The 17,844-nt window shown below is 53.6% G+C and overlaps 1 protein-coding gene across 1 annotated transcript in view; it reads left to right on the top strand.

Annotated features, from left to right (window-relative positions):
- Positions 1 to 16,162, top strand: part of CIROZ (ciliated left-right organizer protein containing ZP-N domains) — a 24,576-nt gene extending 8,414 nt beyond the window's left edge. Inside the window, exons 4-11 of the mRNA XM_017887920.1 lie at positions 4,151 to 4,189; positions 5,150 to 5,287; positions 5,793 to 5,877; positions 7,385 to 7,581; positions 8,423 to 8,546; positions 12,762 to 12,952; positions 13,719 to 14,919; positions 15,890 to 16,162. Of these exons, the coding sequence (XP_017743409.1) occupies positions 4,151 to 4,189; positions 5,150 to 5,287; positions 5,793 to 5,877; positions 7,385 to 7,581; positions 8,423 to 8,546; positions 12,762 to 12,952; positions 13,719 to 14,912 (1,968 nt within the window). The 3' untranslated portion in view covers positions 14,913 to 14,919; positions 15,890 to 16,162. The remainder of the gene's footprint in view (positions 1 to 4,150; positions 4,190 to 5,149; positions 5,288 to 5,792; positions 5,878 to 7,384; positions 7,582 to 8,422; positions 8,547 to 12,761; positions 12,953 to 13,718; positions 14,920 to 15,889) is intronic.
- Positions 16,163 to 17,844: the final 1,682 nt, after the last annotated feature.

Genomic DNA, 17,844 nt, shown 5'->3' with positions numbered 1-17,844 from the left:
GCCTTTTTTTTTTTTTTTTTTTTTGAGATGGACTCTCCTTCTGTCACCCAGGCTGGAGTGCAGTGGCATGATCTTGGCTCACTGCAACTTTCGCCTCCAGGGTTCAAGTGATTCTCCTGCCTCAGCCTCACGAGTAGCTGGAATTACAGGCATGCATCACCATACTCGGCTAATTTTTTTTTTTCTTTGAGACGGAGTCTCGCTCTGTCACCCAGGCTGGAGTGCAGTGGCGCAATCTCGGCTCACTGCGAGCTCTGCCTCCTGGGTTCACGCCGTTCTCCTGCCTCAGCCTCCCAAGTAGCTGGGACTACAGGCACCCGCCACCACGCCTGTCTAATTTTTTGTATTTTTGGTAGAGATGGGGTTTCACTGTGTTAGCCAGGACGGTCTCGATTTCCTGACCTTGTGATCCGCCCACCTTGGCCTCCCAAAGTGCTGGGATTACAGGCATGAGCCACCGCACCCAGCCTAAGTTTTTATATTTTTGGTAGAGACGGCGTTTCACCATGTTGGCCAGGCTGGTCTAGAACTCCTGACCTCAAGTGATCCACCCACCTCGGCCTCCCAAAGTGGAAGGATTACGGGTGTGAGCCACTGCGCCCGGCCAAGTCACTTTAACTTTGTAGGCACTGCGCAGCTCAAATAAAGTGCTAGATTTGGCTTGAGGGATTTGGTTGGGCATCTTCTGCCTGTGAGGAGGAGGAGGAAGGAAGGAGGAAGAGAAAGGAGAGGAAGTCAGAACTGAGAGGAGGAGGTTGGAGTGAAAAGGCTGCTGATGACAAACACCATTTATCCAACAAGCAAGCATTTATTTATTTATTTATTTTGAGACAGAGTCTCGCTCTGTTGCCCAGGCTGGTGTACAGTGGTGTGATCTTGGCTCACTGTAACCTCTGCCTCCTCAGTTCAAGCGATTCTCATGGAATCACAGGCATGCGCCACCACGCCCGGTTGATTTTTTTGTATTTTTAGTAGAGATGGGGTTTCACCATGTTGTCCAAGTTGGTCTCGAACTCCTGACCTCAACCGATCCACCTGCCTTGGCCTCCCCAAATGCTAGGATTACAGGCGTGAGCTGCCGCGCCTGGCCCCAACAAACATTTATTGAGCATCTATTGTATGCCCAGCCCTGTGCTGGTGCTGAGGGAACAGATATGACCAAGGCGTGACTTGCCCCAGGAAGAGCTTATCGCTTTCTTCTTATCTGATCTGAGCTTCAAAAATGAGTGTGCTGTGGTGGGAAGGGCCCCTGCACCAGCCCAGCTCAGAAGACCTGGGCTCATCTCCGCTCAGCCCGGCTCACTGCCGTGTTGGACTCTAAAGCTGCTTTGGTTCTTCACCTGAAGGAGAAGGGACTGAGCGGGGGAGTCTTCCTCTGCCCACCTGCCTTTACTAAGGGCTCAGAGTGGCCACACCAAAGCTGGTGTTGGTACACCTAAGAATTGTGGGGCCCCACCCCGGGATCCCCAAGCAGGGCTGCCAGGGCACCTGTTTGACATCCCGGGGCTGGTCACTGCTCCCTCTGCACTGGGCCTGTGATTCTGGAAGCCGCCGCCAGGGGGACGGTGTTGCCGGCATCACCCGACACTGGGGCGAATCGCTGAGAAAAGCAGAAACGACTCCCGACCGGGGCGACTCCCGACCGGAGCGCCCGCTTGGTCTCCATCGTCCTGCCCTTGAAGCCCAGATGCCCCAATGCCCCAGTCCCTGGCATCCTTCACTGACCGAGGTGTGGGAGCGGGTCGGGGGAGGGGTGCTCTGCATCCCTGAACAGAGCTGCACAGAGGTGGGCAGAACACGAGGAACAGAGGCGGGTTTCTGCTGCCCCCGCCTCCCCTCCAACCCCTTCCCCCATCTGAGAACCTCATCGAATTGACTGATTCATTCCTGGTGACTTCTGCAGCCGCCACTTCCGTGGCTGCACCTTGAACTTGCATTAAGTTTTAATTAAAGCCGTTTCACTGGCCTTGCCCTTGGCTAAATGCAGCTGTGGGCACAGGGCACATAGATATTTAATACTCTGCCTCTCCCCGCTGATGGCACAGGGTGCCCGAGGGTGTACCCGAGCCGTGCCCTGCTCACAGTGATCTGCGAGCTTGCTTAAGTGTGCCCACAGGCCCCGAGCGGGAGGCCGCGCAATAACTATTCATTGCCCTGGGTTAAGTGTGCCCAGGGGCACCCGTAAACTCAATGCAGTGATTAGCGATTACTCCCAGTGAAGGCTGCCCGAGCTCCTGCAGAATGTCCACGGGCCCTAAATATAGCCTCCTCATGGCGACTTAAAGGACACGGTGCATTTTGGCTGTGCACTTGTCACATTTACCCTTCTTCCTTTTTGTAATTTTTTTTTGGAGACAGTGTCTCATTCTGGCCAGAGTCGCCCAGGCTGGAGTGAATGGGACAATCTCAGCTTACTGCAACTTCTGCCTCCTGGGTTCAAGTGAACCTCGTGCCTCAGCGTCCTGAGTAGCTGGGACTACAGGTGTCCGCCACCACTCCTGGCTAATTTATCTTTCTTTCTCTCTTTCTTTCCTTCTTTCTTTCTTTCTTTCTTTCTTTCTTTCTTTCTTTCTTTCTTTCTTTCTTTCTTTCTTTCTTTCTTTCTTTCTTTCTTTCTTTCTTTCTTTTCTCTCTCTCTCTCTCTCTCTCTCTTTCTTTCTTTCTTTCTTTCTTTTTGTATTTTTAGTCAAGATGGGGTTTCACCATGTTGCTCAGGCTGGTCTCGAACTCCTGAGCTCAGGTGATCCACCCACCTCAGCCTCCCAAAGTGCTGGGATTCCAGGCATGAACCACTGTGCTTGGCCTTCCCTTCCTTCGTTTAGCAGAATTGCTTCCCTCCTTCTTACAGTCTGGCCTCTGGGGGCCTCCGCCTTCCTCCGGTTCAGCAGGGGTGATGGGCTGGGGCACCGTGGTGCAACTTTGGGTGGTGTCGGGGAATTGCTGCATCCTCTTCATTCTCCTGCCAGACCTTGTGGACATCTTCTCCATTTCTTCTGCTTTGCTCCCCAAGGGAAGACAGCATCCCCTAAAAGCAAGGCCATCACAGGGCTCACCCGAGGGGCTCCCTGTGGGCCGCCTGAGCCTGCTGCCGACATGGGCTCTCTGGGGCCAAGGAACAGCTGACCTAGGCAACTGGGGAGGCTGCATGGTGGTGGGGGGCCTCTTCCTGGCCCCACCCACTCCTTTCTGCTTCTGGAAGCCCCTGTCTGTCCCTGGGGAGAAGAGGTGGGTAGCCTTGAGTTGGGGAGCTGTCAAGATGAATCAGTCTGCTCTGGCCCCAGTCTCCCCATTCTGTATTGGGTAGGAGAGGGGGTCTGATGATCTCTGAGGGACCCTCTGCTGGTCTGTGACTCTGTCCAGTGCCACAACCTCCCTGGCCAAGTCTGACGCAAAGGCAAAGGGGCAGTCAGAGAAAGTAGAGAGACTTGAGAGAGCACCTGGGTGGGGTGGCACTGGCTGCAGAGGGGTTTTGGGGAAGGTCCCTTGCCCACGCCATCACCTTGGGCTCTGGTCTGTGAAACGGGAGAATGGTGCCACCCTACGCAATGGCCGTGAGACTCAGGCGTGGTACGAGAAACCACTGTCTTGGTTTGCCTGTCTCAGTTTTAGCACTGAAAACCCCACATCAGGGGAACCTCCCCAGTCCTGGGGAACCGGGATGGTTGGACCCTCTAAGAATGGTGCCATTGGGGGGCACAGGTGTACTCTCTGGGCCTGTAGAAGCCCTCACTCTCTACTTCTGCTAGTTGGATCCAAAGTGGAAAGAAAAAGGGCGAGGAAGAAATTGGGATGTAGGGGAAAAAACAAGACAAGAGGCCTAGGAAACAGCCCCCATGGAAGCGGGCTCTGAGCAGCGTTGGCCCCATGCACACCCGCTCTTGGCCTCACCAGCTGCGCCCAGGACCCCAGCTGCCCCCTTGGCCAGGCCCAGGGTGGCAGCTGAGGCAGCGACATTTCCCTGCGTCTGTTGACACTTGAGTCCCAGAACATAAATGATTTTCTTGTCTTAATGAGGAAACAAGCCGGCGGCACAGCTCTCTCACCCGCCTCCTGCTGGGGTAATTGCCGGCGCTGATGGGCACAGGCAGGGGTGTTTGCTCACCTTTGCTCACTGCTTGCAGGAGACATTGCTTCCTCTTTGTCTCTGCAGGTCTCCCGGCCCCTGCCCCTGCGGAGCGACAATAGACAGGTAAGTGGGCCCCATTGGAGTAGCAGGAACAACTCTCTGGAAGTTTCTGCCAGGCCTGGTGGGTGCTCAGAATGCTCGGACGCAGCTTTTGAGTTTGCTTGTCCTCCGGAGAGTGTAGTGGATGGTACGGACTCTTCAGGGACCAGGTCTTGCCAGCCGAAGTTTGAAGCTCCCGCTGGTGCCCTCCAGGCAGAGGCCTGAGGCCATCTGAGAAGAACCTGGAAGAGGGGACCTCAGCTTTGGGTGGGAGGCTGGGTTGGAAGACTCTAAGGTCCTTCCCGTGCTAAGATTCTCTCTGCCAAGTCTCCAGTGACAGGGAGCTTGTTCCTTTGTAAGGAGCTTTTTCCACGTTGCACAAGTGCTTCCCAAATTTTCCTTCTGCTGGTCCCTGCAGTGTTTCCCGAAGCCTCCCGGAAGGAGCCAGTCCCTCTTCTCCATTTCACATCCCTTTGAGTATTTGGGGTCAGTGAGCTTGACCTCCCCAAGTCTTCCTGATGTCCTCCTGCCAGTCTTCCTGAGATGGGAGCTAGGGACCCTTCCCTACCCCTCTCCCCGCATCTGGCCCTCACCTATATTCAAGGCCTTCATTCCCATGTCCCACTAAAGGGTGGCGAACAGAGCCAAGGACAGGACTCCAGTTGTGCCCAGCCAGGGTGGCACAGGGGCTGACTGGTTGGCATTGCTGTTAGGGGTAACTGTGTGTTCGTTCTTTCAGCTGCGTTGTACACCTACTGTGTGCCAAGCACCCCTGCAAGGGACCTCCTCCCCTAAAGTATGAGCGTGCTAGCATCTGGTTGACACTCCTCCCCGAGCGGCCTGCCGTCCTGCCTCCTGGCCTAGCCCATCCTCCCCGTGACCCTGTTACCTTCCTAGGTAACCCCTCAAGTGTCCCTTCTCCATGACTCCTAGTGACCATGCCTCCCTGGCCACATGGTTTGTGAACGTGTCCTGTTTCTCCAGACTCCATGGCTGCTGTCCCTTCGAGGGGAGCTGGTGGCTTCTCTTGAAGACGCCAGCCTGATGGGACTGTATGTGGACATCAATGCCACCACTGTCACCGTCCAAAGCCCGAGACAAGGACTTCTTCAGAGGTGGGAGGTCAGTGGTGGGCAGCAGGCCCTGCCAGGCGGTGGGGGGCCTCTGGGGCATAGCACCCAGAAGAACAGGTTGCCACCCCTCCAGTGACAAGTCAGATGTCCACCTGTGAGACTGGACAGATTTAGGCAGGCGCCTTCGAAAATTGGTCCCCATTAGCGTGAAGTGCTCCGCTCTGCAGATGAGGGGCTCCTGCAATCATGCACTCAGCTCGTCCTGATCATGGTGGCAGGAGCGTAATTACCATCTCTTTAAATAGCCCAAAGTTGCCGTGTAAGAGAAGACGGCTCACATGACATTTGCTCTGAGCTCGCTTCCTGCTAAAAATATCTCAACTAAATAATAGTTCCTGGTTGCATCGGCGCAATAGTCCCTGACCTAGGCTTTCAACACTTGGGGCTTTAGTTCAGAGACTAGTTCGAAGGTGGGAGGGGGGCCCCGTAGTGGGAGTTTGCGTCTGGAAGGAGCAGTTTTGGAGACCTCAGTGGGGACCTTCCTCCCTCCCCAGGTGCTGAACACCTCTGCTGAGCTCCTGCCACTATGGTTGGTGAGCGGTCACCATGCCTATTCTTTAGAAGCTGCTTGCCCACCGGGTAAGACCCAGGAGTGCCCCTAATGTCCACCTTTCCGACTTCATCACATTCTCGTCTCTGTTTTTTCCCTCCTCTGGGCACCTTAATCCCCTCTGTCTCATCCCACTTCTCCTCTCCTCAGTCTCAACCTTGGCTATGCATTTCTGAAATGCTTGGGACAAAAAGAAGTTTGCTTTTGCTGGAAGATGTGTGGAGTAGAGGTGGGATGTGGGGTGAATGAAAAGTAAAATCATCTACTACAGACCTGCAAACTTGGGGTCTGCAGACTCTTGGGAGCACCCAAGCTGGCCCCAGGGGCTCTGAGAACAGAGACGGGAGAGAGCGTGCAGCCTGGTCAGACCCTCCAGGGCTCCGTGATCTGAGGGTAGTGGGGACTCCTGATCTAGGCCACGTATGTGATAACTGTTTTGTTCAGCCTGGAGTGACACCACTGCCCTGGGTCTTATGTCATATAAAGAGGTCTGGAATCTGGAAGACCACTTCCTACCTCCAGGGAATTTAAATTCAAAGAACTTGGTGTGCAACGTTAGGTGGATCAAAGGCTTCATCCTGTGTGGGTAGATTAGAGGTGGTTTAGACTTTCCATTTGTATAGAATTTTATCATGGACTGAGCTTCGGGACCAGGGCTCTGGGGATTTTCAGGCATTGGCAGTGACCGTGATGAGCCCCAAAACATCTCTTTCCCTGTTCACAATGTTTCAAATCCCTTTATGTAAAGGCAGACGCTTCCATTAGCAGCTGCAGAACTGGCTTAAAATGTACCCCCGAGAGCCTGACACAGTGAAATTCTTGCTAAAGTGTAAACAACTGATAGGAGCTGTATTTCTTTCTTTTTTTTTGAGATGGAGTTTCACTCTTGTTGCCCAGGCGGGAGTGCAGTGGCACGATCTCGGCTCATTGCAACCTCTACCTCCAGGGTTCAAGCGATTCTCCTGCCTCAGCCTCCCAAGTAGCTGCGATTACAGGCTTCTACCAGCACGCCCAGCTAATTTTTTGTGTTTTTAGTAGAGATGGGGTTTCACCACGTAGGCCAGGCTGTTCTTGAAATCCTGACCTCAGGTAATCCACCCACCTTGGCCTCCCAAAGTGCTGAGATTACAGGTGTGAACCACCGTGCCCGGCCTAGGAGCTGTATTACTTAAGAGCTGCTTTGGAAATGGAAGGGGCACTGGACTAGGTCACCGAAGCTGAAGATGGTCTCAGTAGAGCCATTTCTGTAGCTTCCCTGATGATCTGCTTCCATCAGGATGCAGACGGGCCTTTCCAGAGTGGCAAGGTCTGTCAGGTATTTGGGGATGGTCTTTTTTTCTTCTCTTCTTCATCTGTGCAGCTAAGTTTCAGCCCAGGCAGTGATACCGGGACACCAAGTAACTTGCTGTCACTGACTGGGGAAGTGTGCTGTGCTGGCCACAGGTGTGGCCCCGGGCGAAGGCCCACCACCACTTCATTTGTCCACGAGCCTGCAAAGTGTGTCTTTTTCTGTGTCCTGTGTCCTTCCCATTCCAGTGTCATTCCAGCCAGAGTCGGAGGTCTTAGTTCACATCCCCAAGCAGAGACTGGGTCTAGTCAAAAGAGGTTCCTACATTGAGGAAACCCTGAGCCTCAGATTCCTCCGAGTCCAACAGTCCAACATCTTTATGGTGACTGAGAACAAGGACTTTGTTGTGGTCAGCGTCCCGGTGGCCGGGGTGCTCCAGGTCCAGGTGAATATCCGGTGGCATCTCTGTCTTGCCCCTTCTCTTCCCGAGGCCCTTCTTCTTTGTTCACCAATGCCATGTGTGGTCAGAAACGTGAAGGGTAGGCTGGTCACAGTGGCTCATGCCTGTAATCCCAGCACTTTAGGAAGCCGAGGCGGGAGGGTCACTTGAGTCCAGGAGTTCAAAACTGGCCTGGGAAACATAGTGATACCCCATTGCTACAAAAAAATTAAAAAATGAGGTGGGAGCATTGCTTGAGCTTAGTGGGTTGAGGCTGCAATGAGCTGTGATTGTGCCATTGCACTCCTGCCTAGGCAATGGGAGTGAGACCCTGTCTCAAAAAATAAAAGTAAAAAAGAAAGAAAGAAACATGGAGGGTAGATCTGTGGCACTGGCTGAAAGTGGACTTCACCATGTATGCCCCTCAGGCCCATACTCTTACCAAGGTAGCCCCATCAGGGGACAGCCACAGGGCATGGGATGCCCCCTGCCACGTGCAACTAATTTCTTTCTTTCCCTCTCTCTGTCTCTCTCTCTTGATGGAGTCTCGCTCTGTCACCCAGGCTGGAGTGCAGCGGCATGATCTCGGCTCACTGTAACCTCCTCCTCCTGGATTCAAGTGATTCTCCTGCTTCAGCCTCCCGAGTAACTGGGGCTACAGGCACCTGCCACCACGCCCAGCTAATTTTTTGTATTTTTAGTAGAGACGGGGTTTCACTGTGTTAGCCGGATGGTCTTGATCTCCTGACCTCGTGATCTGCCTGCCTCAGCCTCCCAAAGTGCTGGCATTACAGGCATGAGCCACTGTGCCCAGCCAACGTAAAACGAATTTCTTGTGGCCTCACAGCGATGCCAAGAAGTCGGAGGAACCCCGGGAACACAAGCTTTCTATAGGGTAGACCTGAGCCTGCAATTTGCTGAGATGGCTGCCCCAGTCCTCTGGACGGTGGAGAGCTTCTTCCAGTGTGTGGGTGAGTGAGGCACCATGAGGGTGTGACTGCTGGTAACAGGTATACACTGCACAAACCCTCTTTCCTTGGCCCTGGGGTTCTTTCTTCTGTGACAATGTTTCACTCCCTGGACCGCACAGGTCCCACACCTACAAGGTAAGTGAGGTGTCAGACATACTGGCTGGAACTGGCAGGAGAATAACAGTGTCATGAGAACTGAGTGGTGATGTGGTTCCTGGCCCTGAAGTCTGCCAGGGAGGGGACAGGGGAGGCAGATGGGGGTGCATCCCTTTCCTAACGAACTGCACAACCTCAATGAGTTACCTAACCATGTTGAGCCTCAGTTTTCCCATCTGGAAAATAGGCATACCAGTACCTGTTTTGAGGATTGAAACAGCAAGAGGAGCTATTTCCATTTATCCACTCTCTCTGTGTGGGCTCCAGTTCCTCAGGTCACTTGGTAGACAGATCAGCGTCCTTGGCAAAGAGCACGACACGATGCAACTTGTTTCTCAGCTCAAGAGGAACCTTCTTTTAAACTTGGTGTATGTCTTCATGCCAGGATGCTGGGATGGGGTTTTTGGAGAAAGCTCTGCTAACGGACAACCTGGTATTCACACATGCAAAACCACCAGGAGCAAAACCCATTGAAATACAGCACAAGGAAATGCACATAATTCACAAACGATGTCGATCACTTTCATCTTTTACTTCCTAACTGTCCTCAATCAAAGACAGACGCGAAGGAGATTTAACTCAGATGTTAATAGTGCAAGTTTGCCCGTCACGAGGATATGATGTTTCAGTGCTGCACAAAAATGTAATTATGTTCAGAACTATATTTAAAGATTAAAAGGGGGACTGCCTACCACAGCTAGCCCCAAATTCAGAATTAGAAACAAAGAAAAGGCGGGATGGGGGGTGAGTTCTGACAGTCTGCTAAAATGGAAATGTTTCTTGAAAATTTTACACATTTTGGCTGTTTTATTTTAACAGTTCGCTGCAGTGATGACATTAATCTTGGAAAGGGAGGGCTAGAACTTTATCCAACAGATATTCACTAAGCAGTCGCGGTGTATGCGGCCCCATGCAAGGCTTAGGTGGGAGCAGAGGCTGCTGGATTCGGTTCTTGCTCTCAAGCAGCGTTCAGTCTGGAAGGGGAGATAAGAAATGCCCAGAGAAAGGCCGGACGCAGTGGCTCACGCCTGTAATCCCAGCACTTTGGGAGGCAAAGGTGGGAGGATCACTTGAGGCCAGGAGTTTGAGACCAGCCTGGCCAACATGGCAAAACTCTGTCTCTCCTAAAAATACAAAAATTAGCTGGACATGGTGGTGCACATCTGTAATCTCAGCTACTTGGGAGGCTGAGGCAGGAGAATCGCTTGCACCTGGGAGGTGGAGGTTGCAGTGAGCTGAGATTGTGCCACTGCATTCCAGCCTGGGCAACAGAGTGAGACTCGTCTCAAAAACAGAAACAAAAACAAAACAAAACAAAAAAACAAAAAAGAAATTCCCAGAGACTTATGAGGGCAGGTGGACTCAGGAGAGATGTCAGAGAGTAAATGATCTTTATCCTGGGTTTTGATGAGAGGGCAGGTCCTTGATAGGAAGATACGGAATACAGCACAAAAATAGATCAGCAACAGCAATAGAAACATTTTAGGAAGAGTTTTTTTGGCCTCTCTGGAAAGATTTACACGGGGAAGAATGTTCTCTTCCTCATTTTGTTAATTTAACATCAGCAACCAGAATGAATCTCTCCCCTCCCCGGTTCCCAGCACACCTCCCCTGCACCTCCCCTGCAGCTTCCCTGCAGCTTCGAGGTCTTTCTATTCTTATTATAGTTATTGGTGCACGCTCCTGTCTCTCCCTCTAGTATGAATTCCTGAGATCAGGGGCTGTGCCCTGTTCGGCTTCTTATTCTTGACGGGCCTTATCTTGCCGCCTTGCCCTCGGTAAGCACTTCATAAATGCTTGTTGGCTTGAATTTTCACCAGGAATTAAAAAAAATATTTTACACAGATAACATTTTTCTTTTGTAAATATGTGGACTAATGTGTTGGACTATTAATATATGCTGGAATTGCCTAAACTCCCCGTGGGTAGAGATTTTTAAAAAATCTTCCTCGTCCCTGACCCCAAAAGTAATTAGAACCTATAGGACAAATCCTGATTATTTAAGTGGTCTGGAGAAATCTAGGAGATGGTTTAGATATGGTTTAGATATAGCTGTTTTCATATGATGTGTGTATGTGTGTGTGCGCATATATATATTATATATAATAGTATATGTATATATATTTTTTTTTATAAAGCGTGTTGAACTATTGACATGGAGTACAATAGTGCTCATCAAAGCTCATCATAACATTGAGCTCCTGGGTTTAAGGGATCCTCCTTTTTCAGCCTCCCGAGTAGCTGGGATTATAGGTACAAGATACCATACCAAGCTAGTTTTTAAATTTTTTTTTTTTTTTTTTTTTTTTTCCGAGACAGAGTCTCTTGTTGCCCAGGCTGGAGTGCAATGACACAATCTTGGCTCACTGCAACCTCCGCCTCCCAGGTTCAAGCGATTCTCCTGCTTCAGCTTCCCGAGTAGCTGGGATTACAAGTGCCTGCCACCACGCCTGGCTAATCTTTGTATTTTTAGTAGAGACGAGATTTCACCATGTTGGTCAGGCTGGTCTTGAACTCCTGACCTCAGGTGATTCGGCCACCTTGGCCTGCCAAACTGCTGGGGTTACAGGCGTGGGGCACTGTGCCTGGCCTTAAATATTTTTATAGAGATGGGATCATGCGTGTTGCCCAGGCAGTTCTTAAACTCCTGGACTCAAGTGATCCTCCTGCCTTGGCCTCCCAAAGTGCTGGGATTACAGGTGTGAACCACTGTGCCCAGCCTATTTTTACATTTTAAAGTTGGGTTCACGGATGGAAATGCCTCTGGGGTGGGGAAGGGAATGTCAGCGGTGGGAGAGTGGGGAGGATAAGAACACCCAGGGCCTGGGCGTGGGAGGATAAGGCAGCAAAACTCAGTGTGGGAGGTGGCAGGGAGTGGTGGAGACTCCTGGGAACCTGCAGCCACCAGGTCCCTCTAAGTAGAGCAGCCTTGCTTGGCTGGAGCTGATCCTACCTTGCAGGGAGGCAGGTCCATGTAGCCAAATCTGGTTTTCCACGAGAACCTGGTTATATAAGAACTCCTGCTTTTAAAATGTTGTTGGTTAATTTAAAAAACAGTTCAAACACCCTGCAGGCCGAGTCAAACATGTCCAAGGGCTGTATTTGACCCCCGGGCCAGAATTTGCGAGCGCGAACCCAGCAGTTCTCAACTGCGGGCGATTTTTGCCTCTCAGGAGACACTTAGCAACATCTGGAGACATTTTTGGTTGTCGTGACTCGGGGATCCTACCGGCATCTGGTGGGTGGAGGCCAGGGGGCCTGCTGAACACCCTGCACTGTACCTCCTCTCCCGCATTTGACAAAGCGTGATCAGCCTGGAATGACTACGCTGCCTGGGCTGAGTCTAACCTGAAAGGTGGTCGGGCAGGGAGCACTCTCCGGTTCTCTGTGGTTTCTGAGGCTGGGCCAATGTATTTGACCTCAAAATAGGAAATGGCTCAAAGATGAAACCAGCTGGTGGCACTGAAGCTAAGATAGGGAGTCAGGACCAGGTGCCCCTTGCAGAAATCTGAATTTCTGTGATTTAATTTAAAAAAAATGGGCCGGGCATGGTGGCTTACTCCTGTAATCCTAGCACTTTAACAGGCCAAGGTGGGCCAATCATTTGAGGTCAGGAGTTTGAGACCAGCCTGGCTAACATGGTGAAACCCCAACTCTACTCAAAATACAAAAAAATTAGTTGGACGTGGTGGTGCACACCTGTAATCCCAGCTACTCGGGAGGCTGAAGCAAGAGAATCACTTGAACCCAGGAGGTGGAGGTTGCAGTGAGCTGAGACTGCACCACCGCACTCCAGCCTGGGCCACAGAGTGAGACTCCATCTCAAAAAAAAAAAAAAAAAAGGTATCTTGATGTCCACATAGTCTCAAAAAGGACTCCAGGTGGGAGGACTGTGAAATTCAGCAAATGGACATTTCCCAGCCCAGGGCCTGCATCTGACCTCCCCAAGCTTCCATTCCCCACCTGTGGAAGACGGGTCGCTCACGGTCCCTTCAGCAGGCCGTTGGGAGGATTTTGCTTCCTTAGGAGGAAGGCTGACCTCTGTCTTCCCTCTGGAAGGTTCAGAAACAGAGTCGCCTGCCTCAGCTGCTACACGGAGGGCCACTCCCTCCCCGCCATCCCCAGGACTGGAGACCCTTCCAGCAAGAGCGCCATCTGCTGCTTCCTCCCAGGTGTGGGCTGCAGGACCAGCTGCCCAGGAATGGCTTTCTTGGGACCTCCCGCACCAGCCTTCTGATGCGCTGGCCAAGGCAAGTCTATGGCTACATCCCCTGCCCACAGTTTCCTCCAAAAAGTCGGGTCCCCATGAGGTATCGGTAGACCCAGCTGGGCCTGAGGCCCTTCTCTTTCACCACCGTTCTTCCAAAGAGAGCCCCACTGTGATCCCCAACCATGTCACCTCCTCCAATTCAGAATATTTCCCAGAGAAAGCTGGGCCCCCAAGAGCTCCCACCTAAGGGCAGCCCCCTTCATCTGTCAGCCTGGATCACAGCAACCTCCCAGTGTCCTGAGACACAGCCAAAGGAGGCAGTGGGGGTGTCAGCAGCTAAGCACACAAACGGAGGGAGGGAAACTGAGGCACACCAGAGGACTGGAGACCCAGAGGTCACAGCTTCCTCCAGCTCTTCTTTTCTTTTGAGATGGAGTCTCGCTCTGTCATCCAGGCTGGAGTGCAGTGGCATGATCTTGGCTTACTGCAGCCTTCACCTCCCAGATTCAGGCGATCCTCCTGCCTCAGCTTCCTGAGTAGCTGGGATTACAGGTGCGTGCCACCACGCCTGGCTAATTTTGTATTTTTAGTAGAGATGGGGTTTTACCATATTGGCCAGGCCGGTCTGGAACTCCTGGCCTCAAGTGATCCACCTGCGTTGGCCTCCTATTGTGTTGGGATTATAGACGTGAGCCACCGCACCCGGTTCCTCGAACCCATCTTTGGGCTGAGATTCTCAGGGCAGCCGGAGCCCATGTGTTCTTGTTTCTGATGCTTTTTCTGTCTCCACTTCTCTCTTGATGAAGAAGGGACGTGGACCGTTGCTGCAAACAGCCAAACCAGCGAGGAGAGGCCAGACATCTGCCTCCATTTTCCCCAGAGTGATGCAAGCTCAGCGAGGTCTCCAGGCTCCCCCAGGGGAAGTGGGGTTCCCTGGACACCCCACGCCTCCTGTCACGCTCCCCTCGGAGCCTGTAGAGGGTGTCCAGGCTAGTCCCTGGCAGCCACCTCCAGTCTTGCCAGTGCACCCGACTCTGACCCTGCCTGTGTCCTCAGACGCCTCCTCTTCTCCACCGCCAGCCCTGAGGCCTGAACAGTCTGAATCGCTCCTGGTCTCGGGACCATCTGTCACCCTGACTGAAGGTCTAGGAACTGTGAGGCCTGAGCAGGACCCCGCCCAGTCTCCAGGAAGTCCCCTCCTGCTGAGAGGGCTGTCAAGGGGGGATATGGCTGCACCTGAGCCCGTCTTGGGGGAGCCTGGCCAAGCCAGCGAGGAGCTCCAGCCACTGACGAGGCCCTGGTGGGCCAAGCTGGCGGCAGAGGCACTGGTTTCTCACCATTCTCCCCGAGAGTCCCAGGAAACATCCTCTGGAATAGAGGTGGAGAGGCCGAGCCAGACTGGGCCTGGTTTCCCCAGGGAGGGGGCCAGGGGATGCGTGGACCTTTCATCCTCAGAGCCAAGCGAGGACATGGAGGGGCCGGGACTCTCCACCCTGCTGGGGAGGGATGCCACATTCTCCACCCCAAGCGTGAGGCAGCCAAACCCCAGTGCCTGTGCCGGGGTCTCAGGACCCGAACTCACTGGGATGCCCAGGGTGAGGCCGGCAGCGCCCTTGGCAGTTCTTCCTATGGAACCTCTGCCAGCAGAACTCATTCGCCCGGCAGCTCTTCTGACACCCAAAACCTCATCTGTAGGAGGGTCAGACCAGGCCCTATACCTGGAGAGTACCCCTGGCTCTGTGGGCCAGGAGGAATTGGGGACTGCACATGCATCCAACCCTCTGTCCATGCAAACCCTGAGCCCGTGGGCTCCCACAGGACAGTTGCTACCCAGCCTAGTGGAGCTTGAACACCCCTTCCCGGCTGGCCGGGGGGCCTCACCCCAGCAGGAGCTGACAGGGCCCACCTTGGCCCCCAGTGCTGAAAGCCACAGGCCTCCTGAGCTTCAGGACAGTGTGGAGGGGCTTCCTGAGAGGCCCCACGCTGAGTCTCCATGGTGACTCCAGGGTGAGTCCTGGGTGCACCCTGGGGAGGTGGAGTGCAAAGGGTGGGAGGTAGCGATGGGTCAGCCTGGAGGTGGGGGCTGGGGGCCGTCTTTCCAGGGAAGCCCAGTGCTCTTTCGGCCCAGATCATCGCTGTGCTCAGCCACAGCTGGGCATCTAGGCCAGGGAGTCCAGGGGCACTGGGTCACTGAGAGTCACCAGGGCCATCCAAGCCAGCAAGGTACCAGCTGCTGCCATGGAACCCAGAGGGAGTGGTGAAGTGGCAGGCCATCTGCCTGCGTGGACCTCCGTGAGGGAAGAGGAGCTGAGTGCAGGACAGTGTCCCCCCATCTCTCCCTGGCCCTGCCAGCTGCATTTCTGGGCTTGCTCTGCTGTCAGAGGTGGGGAAGCATCAGGGTAAGGCGCAGGCTCTGTAGCCAGGCCTGCCAGGAGCTAGGGTTCAAGTCCCAGTTCCTCTGTTCTTTGGCTGTGTCACCTTGGCAAGGCACTCACCTCTCTGAGCCTCAGTTTCCTGATGGGTCAAATGGGGATGGTAATAGTTCCTTCCGATGGGGCCATTGAGGGTTGGGTGGGAAACGAACATAGAGCATTTGGCGTGGAGCCGGACGACACCCAATGCGCTCAGAACTCGAGCCGTTCTTGCGGCAATCTTACACCATCACCATCCTCCTCACGGAGCATGACACCCAGCACGCCCAGAACTCGAGAGCCATTCTTATGGTGATCATTTCACCATCTACCTCCCAGCCCAGGCAGAGGGGATGCTTGCAGGCCCAGGAAAGCATGGCGGGCCTGAGCCATGGTTCAGACATCTCTGGGGGTTGCTGGTGATGGTGATACAAACTCTTGGTGTTTACCCCCTCCCCAGGCCTTGGGGTGCCATGACCCCAGGTCTCTAAAGGACTCCAGGGGAGGATAATGGGATGTCACTGCTTTGTTTTCATTACTCATCACTTCTTTCCTCTGGATTCCAGGGCAGCAGCTGGTACCCTGCTGGCTAGGACGGCCCCGGTGACCCTCAGTGACCCAGTTGCCCCCAGGCTCCCTGGCTTCGATGCCCATCTGTGGCTGGGGACAGTGTTCTGGCTGGAAGAGCACTCACTCGGTGCTTCCCTGGGAGGGTGGCCCCCCAGACGCCCACCTCCAGGCCGACCCATCACTGGAAGTGGGATTTGAAATGCAGCCAAGAAGAGGAGACCGTTGGCAACGCCCGCCCGGAACAAGAAATAAATAAATAAGTAATCAGGGTTGTCTTGGCTGATAAACGGTCCCCACCTCGAAGAAGACTTCTCCCCCCTCTGCGCACCCTCCTCCTCCCTCTCTGGGCAGATCCGTCCCAGGCAAAAGCTTAATAGCCCCATTTAAGGCTTTTCCTTTTCACCACGAGATTGAGCTGCTCCTGCCATTACGAGGTTTTCAGCTTCTCTCTGAAATCAAATTACTGACTCCATTTAATTTTTTAAAAGCTCAGATGATTTCCCTTCTCGAATCGGAGCCGTGACTTCAAGGCCAGCCCCCACCAGCCCTACCAGGCGGTTCCCCTGCGGGCAGCCGCTGCCCTGGGATGGCGGCCCCCATGCCTGGGGAAGCCTGACACCTAGAGGGAAAGCCAGTGGGAGGAGGCCTGAGTCTCTGGCCACCACCCTGGACACTGGGCTGGGTGGCCTGAGCCGGAGGAGGCCCACAGGAGCCCATGGCTGGAGGCCGATGATCTCCAAAGGCTGGTGGGGTCAGTGGTTAGAGCCCAGCACTGATGCCATAGGCTCATGCGGGAGCGCCCTAGCCTCCCAGTCGCCTTCTCACAGTGTGTGTCTGGGACTCCACCACTCAACAAAGGTTTATGGAGCACCTCCTCGGTGGTGCCAGGCACTGTTCCAGCCCCGGGGAGGCTTCGGTGAATTGAATGAAATCCCCGGTGTGGGAAGGAAAGTTCTAGAGTGTGCGTGAGAAGGGGATTGGACAACAATAATAAACACAAAACAGTTTCGGACAATGCTTCCTGCTCCGAAGAGGAGCAGACACAAAACAGTTTCGGACAATGCTTCCTGCTCCGAAGAGGAGCAGACACAAAACAGTTTCGGACAATGCTTCCTGCTCTGAAGAGGAGCAAACAGGCAACTCGGGTTTCCAGCTGCTTTGGGTGGGAATGTCGGGCGACCTCCCCAAGGAGGTAAGGAGGCAACCGCAGAAAGAGCTGGGAGTGGCGTCCAGGCAGAGGACGGAGAGAAGGCCATGGAAGCTGGTGGTGTGAGCAGGAGAGTGCAGGGGGGATGGGCCTCCAGGGTTTGCAGACCCCATCAGGAGCCCAGATTTTATTTTGGCCTTGATGGGCTGTCCAACAGGGGCCTTTGGTCCAACAGGGGCCTTTGAGCAAAGCAGTAGCCTTGAGTAGATGCTTGAGAAGGCTGGCTGGAGAGTGGGCATCATGGGCAGAGCAGCAGCCCCACTGAAAGGAAAGGTGACACAAAGGGTCTCCTCTTTGAGGGCTTGTGCCACTCCCACACCTGCATCCAGATGACGCAGGGGAGGTGGCTGCCTGGTGACACTGGAGACATGATGCATCTTGTTATTATTATTATTATTATTAATTTACTTATTTTCGAGACAGAGTCTCTCCCTGTCGCCCAGGCTGGAGTGCAGTAGCTTGATCTCAGCCCACTGCAACCTCCGCCTCCCAGGTTCAATTGATTCTCCTGCCTCCCGCATAGCTGGGATTACAGGCTCACACCACCATGCCTGGCTAATTTTTGTATTTTCAGTACAGACGGGGCTTCTGTACTGTTGGCCAGGCTGGTCTCAAACTCCTGACCTTGTGATCCGCCCACGTCGCATCTTTTATCTCAACACTGGCCGTGGTGTGTCTCCCAGGAAACAGTCTCTGTCTCTCTTTGCCTCCTCCCCTCCACCTCCATCCACCTCCATCCACCTC

The sequence above is a fragment of the Rhinopithecus bieti genome, unplaced genomic scaffold, assembly GCF_001698545.2.
Source record: "Rhinopithecus bieti isolate Rb0 unplaced genomic scaffold, ASM169854v2 scaffold_16234, whole genome shotgun sequence".
Classification (NCBI taxonomy): Eukaryota; Metazoa; Chordata; class Mammalia; order Primates; family Cercopithecidae; genus Rhinopithecus; species Rhinopithecus bieti.
Note: the sequence above shows the minus strand (reverse complement) of the source record. Positions and strands in the feature narration are given on the sequence as shown.